At 39.3% G+C, this 13629-nt stretch overlaps 1 protein-coding gene across 1 annotated transcript in view; it reads right to left on the bottom strand.

The window, feature by feature from the left end:
* Window positions 1–1129: 1129 nt before the first annotated feature.
* oxct1a (3-oxoacid CoA transferase 1a) overlaps window positions 1130–13629 on the bottom strand; it is a 53514-nt gene continuing 41014 nt past the window's right edge. Inside the window, exons 16-17 of the mRNA XM_046034933.1 lie at window positions 1985–2086; window positions 1130–1874 (exon numbers count right to left, since the gene is read on the bottom strand). Coding sequence (XP_045890889.1) covers window positions 1839–1874; window positions 1985–2086 — 138 coding nt within the window. The 3' untranslated portion in view covers window positions 1130–1838. The remainder of the gene's footprint in view (window positions 1875–1984; window positions 2087–13629) is intronic.

Here is a 13629-nt window from a genome sequence, read left to right as displayed (position 1 = left end):
AAAAGGAACAATAACCATACTCAGGCCTACATGGATGGTTAAAAGCTCAAAGCAAAATTGCATCCACAGTTGTACCCCAGTCCTGCTTGCATCACACTAAAACATACGAAAACTGTTCAGTAGTAGTTACGTAAAAAAGGTAAAGTAAACAGGAATCAAACTTTCAGAAATCACAAGGCTACAAGATGGGCTACTGTTAAAACATGGCGGAGCAACATGGCAATGTCTGTGTAAGAGGACCCGTGCTGTATGTAGATAGAAATGGCTCATTCTAAGATAATAAAAACATAACAGTTTATGTTAAGATCTTTATACACCACAGAAAACCTAGTTATGTATATTATTTTATATTTCTGTCAATAGATCCTCTTAAATATTACACACTGGACCTTTAAGTTTGGTAAAGCTCAAAGCTAAGCTTAAAGGAGTTTACAAACAATATTCCAGGTAGCTTGCCACCACGGCAGCCACCATGTGCAATAAATATACTTCTATTCTGCACATGTTGTCCTCAGTATGCACTATACCTATTCAAGGCAAAGTGCAGTTACTTGTTTTAATGTTGTCATTTCTAATGAGTTATAGCACTGCTTATGTTTGAAGCTATTTGTTTGTGTAAAAGCCTAACACTTCTCAAATTCCTTTTTCATTGCATTTCTGTAATAGTATGAGAAATAGGTTAAAAATGTAGGCTTATAGGGTAACACTCTAGTTTGAGTCATGAAGGGATGTGCTGGATTAACATCAACAGCCGGTGGCAACAGCCCGTCACTTTCTTCCATTTTTCTGCTTGATGATCCAATCCAGTTGATCTTCTTGAACCCAAAAGCCCACTGGCTGAATTCTCCAGTTATGTAACAGCCCTCAGGTAATAGCAGCGCCTCTCTACACGAGTGGAGAAATCACATCAAGAATGTCAATGCAAGTGCACCATCCATATATAGAAAAGTCTAACCTGTAGTGTCAGAAGCCATCACTCTCAAAGCAGTCATTTGCTTTTAATCATTGTGTGTTTTGAAGAGCGGAATAATTTGAATGAACGCAGAAGCCAGCAACAATTGGTATTTAAGTTATATCCAGAAATCATAAGATATAGAGAAAAGAAATAATATACTGGCACTCGTTCCCCTCAGCAAGCAACATTGTATTTTATTTTATATACAAAGGCAAGCGGACCACAAATGTCTGAGTAAAAAATGTTAATGCTTCACGTTTTTTGGCTGAAATGTTTGGTATTCCCACCAACTCTGACATATATGATGCTGAGAGAAAAAAAGGCAGAGGTAATCATTAACAACACGTTACAGTCAGACCCTTATTTTTACTTCTACATTTTCCAAATGGAGAAAAACATCTATAATCCAAGGGCATTTGTTACTTGAAAAATACTGTGCTGAACAACAAATCACTTGACCTACAGCACACATTTGTTCTCTAAATTCATTACATTTCAGCTCTCTATATCCTGTTACAGTTACTTATTGATCAACAGTAAATATGATCCACGTTCAAGTTATGCACAAACATTAGTAAAAATGAATAACTTAATGGTGCAATAGGCAACAATGTAATGTTCCCCAATCATTTGTCCAATCAGATCAGATGTTGACTCCAATTAACCCCATTCAGTTAATATTAGTGAGGACCAAACCCTTCTGATATTTGCATGCTGATTACCAGGGAACTGAACCAATAATTTGTTTTGTAAGCTTATCTGACCAGTCGAAGGCTGCTAAATCACCAGCTGTTTACCACAGAGAAATGAAAGAGAGGTTGTCACAAACCCCCCCAAAAAAACATACAAACAAAAACATTTCTCAGATTCATTGTAAGCTTCTCTAGATTTGCTGCATGGGCTTCAGGTTGGGAGATACCTAGAAGACACACGACAGATCACAAGGAAGAAAGAGAGGTCTCATGGCTATGATACTTGAAGTTAGAAAATGAAATATCGTGCTGGTAGCCAAACTGTTATGTTACTTACATCAAAATCTGTGCCAGTGCATGCCTTGATATCCTCAGGAGTGAGCCCATCCCACACTTCTATCAGAGTCAGGCCTTTCGTCTTATCTACATCAAACACAGCCTGGTGAACAGAAACAGGGCAAAAAGAGAGGGAGGGAGGGAAAGAAAAAAAGGGATGAGATGTTTAGAAAAAGACAGATGGTATGGATGAGGTGACATAGACAAAATGGTGACAATGAGTCTCTCCTTAATAGATGGGCTTGAACCCTATGATGTGCGGTCACTGGGGTCACAGACAAGGATGTGGGGGCCTCAATTTTCAAAGTGACCTAAAAGACACAATACCCCCCCCACCACACACACTTCAGTGTCACCCACAGATGACACAATAGCTGCAATTATTGGTGACACATCCATGAAAGGCCTCAGAGAGTGGTCCTCAACTCTCTGGACCACTACAAAGTAGTGAGCAATTACGTTATAATCGTTGGACTACTTTTAACAGTTTAACAATTTCATTAACAATAATGAAGTTGAAATGTAAAATGTTGGGTAGAGGGTGAAGTATCTTTTCAGATAGCACAGCTGACAGTCATCTATCAATTATGCTGACATGGTTCAAATTAGCATTGTGAGTTTCTGTGGTTAATTTGGCATTTGTATATTTGTGATCAAACTTCCACAACACTACATTGTGAGAAGTTGTTCTGAATTCAAATGTAAAAAACTTTATAAATGAGGCCCCCAGAGTTTTCATCATTAATAATGGAATGCTATATATGGCCAAAGGCACTGGTCCTGTAGCAGAGACCGGAAGGTGGAGGCTTTCTGTAAATTGCCAAGAAGAATACTGCCAAACCTGTCATTTACACTGAAGGTCCATAGTCCCACAAATGCTGGAAATGTATCTAAAGAAATGTTCTGTCTTCTGAAAAGTAGCAAATCAATCTCATACACTAATGCATGTAGAGTACCTTCAGGCAACCCTATTATTACCTCTTAAAGCCGCTTAGGAGCCAAAATAACTATTTTCATTCTATGAGGTATTTCAACATCAGGGTGACATAGTTTGGGACAAGATGACGACACTTTGGACAGAACAAACGAAAGGATTGTTTTAGAGTTTGTATCAGAGTTTCCACAATCCAGATAGCAGTAGAAATTTTGTAAGTAGTTTTTTTTTTACTAAAAGCAATAAAGAAGTGCCAGTTTGGCAGTTCACTAAGTGTGGTAAGGTTGACTAAGTCTAAACAAGTAAACTGCTTTCAGTTACACTGTGATTCTCAGGTACCTACTGCAAGTTATTCTCTTTCTTTATCAATAAATTGGATAACTGCCTAGCTTGATATTGCCACGAATATCTGTGAAAGTTGGTTTTTCAAATTGAATCTGAAGATATTATCAGTTAACAGACTTCAATTGACAAGTCTGACATAACAAGTTAGGTATGTGTACATTCAGTACAGATTATACAATAGCCGTTTAAAACTGAATCTGGAGTGATATATTTATTCCTTTATGCACACAATGCAAAAAATATTTTATGAAGAAAGGCCAGGCACACTGAGGTGAGCATCCTGTTGCTTCTCTCAGCAGGGACTTGCATACTAAGCCACAGTCACATCCAGGCAAAGCCCGTCAGGACTCTCAGCTCATTAGGACCACGCACACAGTGACAGGGCAGGAGGCAGATATCTCACTCCAATATAGCAAGACAGAATGTCACAAGGAACAAGGGTCTATGGATAACACAGACACTGACATGCATCTGTAATCATGACACATGTCGCAAGTAATGAAGGACAATGAAAGATTTGTCAAAATGTGCCATTTGTGGGTGATATAGGTGCGACAACATTGCGCAAGGGCAATGTAACGTCAATGTGAGCTCACAGTTTGACATACTCTGCTTTAAAATGCACAAGGCCGAGGCACAAAATGGTCTGGGTAAAAAAAATAAACAAATTTCTGATATCCACACTTTGTACTGAAAAGCAATCTGAGCCTCGATTTGCAAGCAGCCTTTTTGTTGTGAAACTGTTGAGTCACCTTTCTTCACAGTCAAAGTCACCACCATCATTAACCAGATTGATGCAAGTTAGTCATTAAGAAGCTGCTGTCTACCTCATGTGTTGTCTAACGAGAAGTGGGCTGAATGTCATGTAACAACAATAAGCCATCATCACTCAGACCACTTAATGCTCCAGACAAATGTGAATATAATAAAAAGATGGGAGTAAATAATACACTTTTTACCCTCCAACAAAATAACATCAAAAGCTTAAGAAGCAAGAAGCATATTTTGAGGTGTGTTCAAACAAAAACTCACAACAGGTCTAGTGCTGTACTTAGGGATGCACCGGAATGAAAATTCTTGGCAGAAGCTGAAACCGAATATAATGATAAACTTTACCGAATACTGAACAAGGTTTTTCTCATTTTAAAGTAAATGACATGTGTCCATTTACTTTTCATGGACACATGTAATATGTTTTATACTTTCTGTGAATATAATCCAATTAATCTTATTTCCATACCGTATAGACATCTTATTTTGAAAACCGGACGTTGTCACATGTGTATCCTTGCGCTAAATTCATCAAGTGCGACCCAATTTGATAAATAATGTTGTATGTGGTTCTCGTATCGTGAGACATGAAGGCTTCATAGCCTCTCTTCAGGTAGGACTCTCATACTGCAACACTTGTCTCTGTAAAGAGAGAAACTGACAGGATAAAGTCGCTAACCTGCCGTTTCAGTTACCATAAAGGCTTGAATATGTGTGCACTCCAAATTTAGGTGCGGCTAGCTTAATCACCTTCTCACAAACGAGTGACAGAAACATTCAAAGCGGGTCAGACCGTTTGTTGCCTTTTCTAAGAAGTCAGCCACAGATGAAGTGGATGTGCTAGGAGACAATTCAGCAGAACAGTGTCTGCAAACAGCAATTTTTGCGTCTTTCTCTGACATTTTAAAATGCTTCCACCCTGCAGACATGTCAACGTAATTGAAGATTAAGCTACACTAATATTATTAGTATTATGCTATTTGTAGAATTAGATTCAAGTGGTGGTGCCTATGTAGGATCCATTTGCTGACGTTTAGCCTTTCAAAAACAATATTTTCAGTTTGCGAAGAAAGATGGACCGGCAGTAGTACGGACGTGATGATATTGCAGTTGGAGAGCAGCACAGCGATTTGAAAAGATTCAGTTCAAAAACTGTAGAAAAATTATTTTAGCATATTTCATGATTTTTCAAGGCTGATTGGTTCCAAATCTTGCGCCAATTCTCAGTGTGGCAGGGGACCTCCCCAGGTTTCTTGTTAATCGGACAGACCTATGTAGTGACATGACTTCTTTTGTAGCTCTAGTAGCCCATTGGCATGAAATTTTGCACATAGCCTCAATGGGGCACGGGAAAGTACTGGCCCAAGGTTCATGTTAATCAGTGAGACCTCTGTGAAGATATGACTTCCTGTGTTGTTGCAACCTAGAGGAAGTTGTTCCTTTATAACTTGCACGTCATTTTGAATATGAAAATTCTTTGTATAACTTTTGATCTCGAGGGTCCATTGATTCTTCATGCAAAGTTTTAAACAGGTGGTATTTGGCTTTTTGGCTTTTCCCCTCTCCTTTATTGAGTTATATACCTTTTTTGAGCATGTAATAGGTTTGCAAAGTGAAAAAGCCCAAAGTCCACCCCAAAGGGAGTTCCCATCTCCCACAGAAAACACTCCTCTGAACTGCCTGAAAACAGCTGGTTTGTAGTCCAGCTGCTTCCCTTTCATCCCTGTGATGTCACAGGGATGAAAGCTAAATTCACGTCATATAACGCTCACCAAGGGGCTACTCCGACATGCCCTCAAAAACAACGGTGGAAAAACACTGAGCTGCAGCACACACCTCCTCTCCCTTCCACACTAGCTACCCTCCAGACACTCAATAGACAAAGTTGTTACTGTGATGTAGAGACAGAGCTCAGTTAAAACTTTATGGATGAAAAATACTTTTGTTAAAGATTAATAACTCACCACTCTGAAACTCTTGCTCCAGTCCATGTTGCCAAGCTGGTCGGCAATGTAGCCTACAGCTGAATCAAAGCTGTTTACGGGCTTCTCGCTGACCCGCCCTTCTCTGCTTCTGATTGGCTAGTAGTCCTCAACTAGGAACTGCGCATGTGCAACTCCCAACAAAGATCATTTAGAGACAAGATGTATCACTCCATAGCTAAAACGAAGCCTTCAACACAGGGTGAAAAGAGGAGCTGTAGCAATGTGCAGTATGAAAGAAAATATGGTGTTTTTTGAAAATTAAACCATGTAAACCTGTTCTGGTACAACCCCTAAATATGATTTTGAACCTGAAAATGAGCATAATACCACCTCTTTAAACAGATCGGACTCAGGTTTTGCAGGGGTAACAAATTATCTGCGGAAATGGATTATGGTCTTTATAACGAGATGCAGCACAATTCAGGGAATGTGCGAATATCAGATTTTTGAATGTGCAACGCAGTATGTGGGAGTTACTGGCCAAATCACACTTACCTTTATTATAGCGCCACCTGGAGATGTAATGTTTTGCATCTGAGGTGTATGCACCAGTCTATACCGCCCCTGTGAATTTCACTTTGATAACTTTCATGGTGTCTGCTACAGTATCACTTTTATCACTACAACTTTTCGAATCTGACTGATTTCAATAGAGTTCCTTGCCTTGCTGTTTTGCATGCCTGGCCCCTAAAAACTAGGGTGATGATGTTAAATATGAAGCTTTGCCTGAAAACCTCAATAGAAGCGTCAAATGCAAAAAAAATGACATTTGGTACAGCCCTAGGAAGAACCATAAAAGAATTCCACTTTGCTGCTGGAATAATAATTGCTGTCATTGGCACTGCTGTCATTATGGAAAAAGCCACAGGTAACACTTTTCTGGGCCCATTATGATGAGTGAATAATTCAGGAGTCGTTCTACTTCATTAGTGAATGAGGGGGCAATGCTTTTTTTACTTAAATAATTCTCGAAATAATTTGACAAGACAAAATACTGACAGAATTAGTATGTAGACTATCGTCATGGCAGAAACTCAAGCACCAGGGGTCACAAAAGTGATGTGATTTACTCATTGCACAAATCATGAACAAAAAAATGATCACAATCCATCATTTCAAAAGACACTGCTGCAAGCGAGCAAGCTTGTAAACAGGGGAACTGTGTTTAAGAGCAAAGAAACGGCAACATAGTGTCAAAAATGATCCAACCATATAGAGAAGCAGAAAAGACACTGCCAGAGGAAACACCGCCAGAGGAAACACCTACTACCCCGGGTCTCAAAACATAGCAACACTATTTAGGACTACAGCTGAATTACCATCCTTCCTGGCCATCGCGATAGAAGAAGGATGATGTGTTTGTGAGAATATATTGTGTATGTCAGCATCTCTGCATGTGTCTGTGTGGAGGGACAAGAATTTACTTTTGAATTGAAGAATTTTTTGGCAGGTTTGGAATGCCCCAGTTCCTGCTCTCATTTTAGAAACAAGTTGGAGCAGAGGTTTTAATCATGTAAAGATAGCAAAGAGTGTAGAATACATTTAGGATAGCCATTCTCAGGCTTATTAAGGGAACTGTTTGCCACCAGCTTTATAGCCCATCTTTTTCTACTGCTGACTGCTTCCTCTGGTGATCACCACACAGCCCACATGTAATTTAATACACAGTGTTGTTGGCTAATAAAGAAGAAAAAGCTCAAATATTATGCTACTGGCCTGTTTTATTTTATTCATTTAACCGTAAGTTGCTGATTAAAAAGGTTCCAATTGACTTCAGGCAATAAGCCCTAATTGGCTTTGTGTCCAGTGTAGAAACATCAGCTGAAACATCGCCCAGCACCTCTCCTCTAGGTTGTGGTATTAACTGGAGACCACATCTTTAATACATTTTTATCTGACCACTACATCAACACTGTCATATTATTAACAATTGTATGTGGTACAAATGCCCTTGGAATATCAGGTGGCCTTGTAAATGGTTACTTTTATTGATCAGCACAGATAATTGTTTGTCTCTTTATTATCGTTGTCATAGAGAAACATGGTAGAAGAGCAGGCTATTGCTTGAATTTCAGATGTAGGACTCCAAAAAGCTGTCATAGGCAAGTTGAATCACACAAGCAATGAGGAGAAAACATTTCCTCTCATGGAAATGTCTCATTGCGTGCCTTGGCTGTTTTTCAAGTTTAAAGGCACTTTTGAAGGCCTCTGCTTTTTTTCTTGTTTTTACCTTGCTTTTGGAATATCAACTAAAACAAGGGTGCAGACCACACTTAATTAAATTTCTAATTTGAATATTACCTACAAACACTGCATTAACTATAATTAAATTACTGTGAACCAAGTACCATACACAAAAAAGTAAAATCCTCAAGACTGCTTGTGTTTTAATCCCCCCACTCATACAAAGCACAAGCATTGATAATAATATATAGATATACAGATGGTGATGTGTAATAAATGATGCCAATGAACAATGCTTTTTCAAAAGCTAAATTTCTGATCATGCAGTATGTTTTGACCACTGTTCTATTAGGTGCACTAGGTTCGGCATGGCAAACTTCACTCAGATACAATATGGAACCACAGAACAAGTGTTTGAAATGAGAAAAATCGGCACAGCAAAAACGTCTTGAAACGACAACACAGCATGTTCAGAGGCCTCATGTACAAAAAAGACTGAAAAAATATTTTATTTGATGGTTTGAACTCTTGGATCAGCAACAAATGCAAAACGACGGAGTGGCAGAGTGTCACAATGGCAGTCAATGCAGACGGTACAATGGCTGAAATAAAGAAAACATGGTCTGACAGAAAAATGGATGTCAAGAAAGACTAGGAAAAGAGGTTTTCAGACATCGAGGTGCTTGTGAGGTAGAAATCAGAAAGCACATATTTTTCTCTCGTTCACAAACAAAAGAAAATTCTGCAAGTTTTACAGAATTATATTACTCCCAAAAGGGGTTTTAGGTAGGAAGGTAAGCATATTGTCGATCACATCAAATCATGCCTGTCGGCTCATGCAGCATTAGGCACGAGTGTCATGCAGTATTTAAATGTTTACAGCAATCATAGTGAGTACTTCACATCTTGCCAAAATGATTGCTTCAGTCAGTGGTATCCCCCACCCTGGAGTATCATTTGAAGATGGAGGTTTGACAGGTGAATGCATTTTTTTAATGTTGGTTTTGTTATGAATGGCCTGCATTATGATGAGGACTGATGATGAGGATGGAGTGAAGCAATTGTGCGAGAGCTGTCACTGACCATGAGTGTCAGGGGCATACAAGTCTGGCCCTCTCCTCTCCGCGGGGGCTGATGAAATATTTAGCGGACATTGATTTGAGATTTGAGTTGGCACTTGGCTTTTTTCTTTTACAATTGAAAGGTGCAATTTGGAATAGCTATGGCTCACTAGCACAAACACAAATAACACTGCTGGTTTAAATGTCTAAATGATAAAGTAAAAATGGGTGATATGACGTGTAATTAAACTTGAGAGGCATCATCAAACCTGTTCCTCTCACATTCAACTTTATTTTTTTGATATTAAACATTATCCACATACATGATCAAACGTTTATGGTGTATCAGCGGACATAATTAAGTTTTTCATAGACTACTTCATAGACATATACACAGAAACTGGAGTGGAAAAGTTATTTTATAACATTTGGTGAATTTCAGTACTTTGGAGTTTACTGACAGAGCCAGACAAAAGTTTACGACATGGCCCGCACATTCTTACGTCACGGTCATTTTTATACATTAACGTGTGGGTGAAAACCAGCTTTTTGTGCATAGGCAGCGTTCATACATGAGGCCCCAGGTCTCTTAATGTTTGCTGTTCACACATATATGTGTTTAATGGCAATAATATTGAATATTAATACCAGTATTTGCTAAAGAGTGGGGTGATTGGGCAAGCAGATCTTGCAAACATGCAGTGATACCGTGGTTGGTCTTTGTTTAGTGTCTGATCCTCGTTCTTTCTTTTATTAAACCTAAATATTCAATATGGGTGTTTTCATTGACCTAGCTTTCCAATTCTGAAGACAACAATAGCATAGTATAAAAATCATAATTTAATTGGTGGTCTTGCAAGCTACCAGCTAACTAAGCTAATAGTAATTCCTGAGCTACTGCAATCACACCCTCAATCAAATCACTATACTATGTTGTGCTGATTGACAACACAAATGGCAAAACATGTCAAGATGACAACACCTTTTCTGTATAGTTTGGTATATTGATTTTCAAAACAAGCAATCACAGAGACCTGGAGGTAATAAAAAGTTGGCTTCTTAACACTGCTGCCAAGTATAAGAATTTTGGCAATATCTGGGAGGGTGACAAGGTGACAGTCATATGTCAGCATTTTTGAAAAGCTCAGTTTTCCATTTCCATATCACAAAGAGAGACTGACATTGTCAGAGGAAGAGAATTTTCAAAATTTCAACATTTAGGGATGGACTATGCCTGTTTAGTGTGGGCCACATGGAAAGAAAAAAACATTTTCTAATTAATTCGCAGGGCAATAGACATGGTATCAGAAAAATAAGGTAGAGAAGGAGGGATGTGGAGGCGAGAAAGAAGTAAGGAGTACAGAGGTATAAGAGGAAAATATGTGTTGATAGAGACGAAAGGAAATGAGGAAAGAAGACAACTGACAGAATGTAAGAATCCAAGTCATTACAAAAGAGTAAAAAGCTGGGGACGCAATAAGAGAGTACTAATGGATAGAGAGGGAGGGAAAACAGCAGGAGATGAAATAAGGAAGGTGGAGAGGAGGAGGTGGTACTAGTGTTAGCAAGGCTGTAGAAAGCGCTTTAACCTTTATAAATATTGACAGAAATCTGCTCGCTGAGAAATGTTGTGCAATCACAACAAAAGCTAGCTGAGCAGAAAAGAACAGATGGGGGGTGGGGTTGTGGGTGGGGGGTTAGGGGTGGCAGGTAGGAAGCCATGGACACACTAACGGGTCATGTTTTCAATGAACGAGTTCCAAAGGCACTAAACACCAGAGGATTACAGCGAGTACATAAGAGGACACAAAAACTGCATCAGTACCCAGCTCTACTAGCTACTGGAACATCTCTCTGGATGTTTGTTCCTTTCTTACCTCCCCAACACCGTTTTTTTTTCTCCAATCAGCATTTATACCTCATCTTTACTCCTCCTTCCTCCATTCCATCTAACTGCCCTCTACCCTCCATCTTAATTTTTGTCCTTTTTCAACCTTGTACTTTTGCTTACAGTCTGCGTATGTCCCTTTAAAAAGAAAACTCTACACTTGCACCATCTTAAGCACTATTCTGACAAGATAAGCTTCACCTGTAACTGGAATACTGGGCCATTAAAGACCCATTTGGCTAGATTTATAATCCCAGAGGGATGTGATTGATACATGAATGATACATGAATGAGTATGACAACATATTGCTGTAAAAGGGAGCCATATCCAACAGGTTAACAAATGCTTTCACATTCTTCCATCACAACATGCAGAACTCAAACTAGGATCTCAAGGTCACTGTAAAGCTTCTTGGCTGCCTAGATGACCTCCTCTCTAAATCCTCCACTCCTCCACATAGGGCATGTCAGTAGCGTTTATCAAAAATATCCCACGTTAAGGTCATGAGGTCTCCCCTCAGTGAGCTGAAAACAGTGTGACCCTAACTTCCCTCTCTCTTTGAGTGTCTTTGAGGCCAACAAAAAGTGCTTTTCCATGACCGTCCAAACTCTGCCCATACCCAAATCAGGTCGATTTTATTTTTTGAAAGGCCTCTTTCTTTAGCTTGAAGGCTTCCTTCACCACTGGTTTGACCTTACTGCACATTTAGGTCTTTTACTTTTGCTTTTCACCAGAGAGTCCAAGACATACAGCTGCAGATTAGCTACGAGTGCAATCACCGTACAAGCAGCAAAAACATTACAAGTAGTGCCACGAGGAAGGGATGGGAGTAAAGGGAAATCCAACTCTAATCATAAAAAATAAAATAAAAACCATTAAGAAATATCAATAACCTCCTTACAGAAATCAACTGATTGAATTAGTGCTAATTGAATAAATTCAATTCTGATCCTCCCATGTCACTGTGTTGCAACATACCAATCAGTTGCAGTGTGATTGTTTTTGTATGTGTGTGTGAGGAAGATGCAATTGAGCAATAAGGATACCTGTCAAAGGAAGGCTGCGTTTGTCCAAAATCTTGTTTTTCCCTCCCTAAAAGAGATTGCTGGTTAAAAGAATGACTTAAAGTGACAATTTGGCACATTTTATGTGGATGTCCAACTAGTGTTGATGGTAAATGCAGTTTGCACTGATGCAACAAATTATTTTGTGTACTGACCACAGCACTACTGGAAAAATATTCTGTGGACAGATGAAACCAAAGTTGAGTTGTTTGGAAACACCTAGATCAAAACCTCATCCCAACTGTGAAGTATGGTGGAGGGGGAATCATGCTTTGGGGCTGCTTCGCTGCCTCAGGGCCTTGGAAGGGTAGCCATCATCGACGGTAAAAGTGTGAGTGACTTTCATTTTGTTGTGTTCATTGTCTGTGTGCCTCGTGCCTCCTTGCTGAAATATTCAGGAAACTGATTGGCTGTGATAAAATAGGAAAGCAAACCCACTAACGACCAAAGTTAACTTTTGGTTTCAGTCAATCACTCCTGACTGGAAGGTGGGAAATTGTAATACTTTGTATGTTGAACAGCCAGTCCTCAACTATAAACAAATAAACCAAGATATCTAAATTAATATTACAGGAACAATATTAAGCGTAGATGGTAAGAACTGTATGGAAGGAGTATTGACCTGCAATTTTGGTCATAGGATAAAGGCTCAGTAACTGTATGATGTGTTATATCAATCTATCACAATGATTAGCTAGATGTAACTTCCAATCACCAGGGAAGGAAGTGAACTGAAGATAAGCTACACTAACACATTTCCATTATTAAGCATGGCATTACAATAATTAATCAAGTGTATTCACAATTACTGCATGATTAAAAGACAAGGAGGAAACCTTACAATCCCACAGGGCTCCTCTACTGTATAGCATCATTCATGCAGCACATCTGGACGCACCACCGCTCACTGAACAGATCTCTGCCTCACTGCCACAAACAACTGTCTCCACCTGCTGGCATGTAAAGCCGTCTGCTCCCAGCGCTGTTCCACAGACTTCTATTCCTGTCGTCATCACGCATAGACCAGTAAACCGAAATGTGCACATCCCACACAGAAATATTAGTAATCTCTTAAGGATTAGGACAACTGCACCAACTCCGGCACCCAGAACAAACTCATTTAAAATGGCTCTCTTCAATGTGAGATCACTTTCAAGTAAGACTTTTATCTTAAATGATTTTATCTTGTCTGCAAATCTAGATTTTATGTTTTTAACTGAATCCTGGTTGCAAATGAATGACTATAGCCAGCTAGCTGAACTGTGTCCGCCTCAATATGATTGCTTTAGTCAACCGAGGGTCAGTGGTCGCGGTGGTGGGCTAGTGAGCGTGTATAGGAAAAATTTTAAATGTCATCAAGTACGCTGTGATGAATTTAACTCCTTTGAAGTTCTCACTCTTAAAGTTGGAGGG

This window comes from Micropterus dolomieu, linkage group LG21 (assembly GCF_021292245.1).
Source record: "Micropterus dolomieu isolate WLL.071019.BEF.003 ecotype Adirondacks linkage group LG21, ASM2129224v1, whole genome shotgun sequence".
NCBI lineage: Eukaryota > Metazoa > Chordata > Actinopteri > Centrarchiformes > Centrarchidae > Micropterus > Micropterus dolomieu.
The sequence above is the reverse complement of the archived record's forward strand: the minus strand, read 5'-3'. Positions and strand labels throughout refer to the sequence as shown.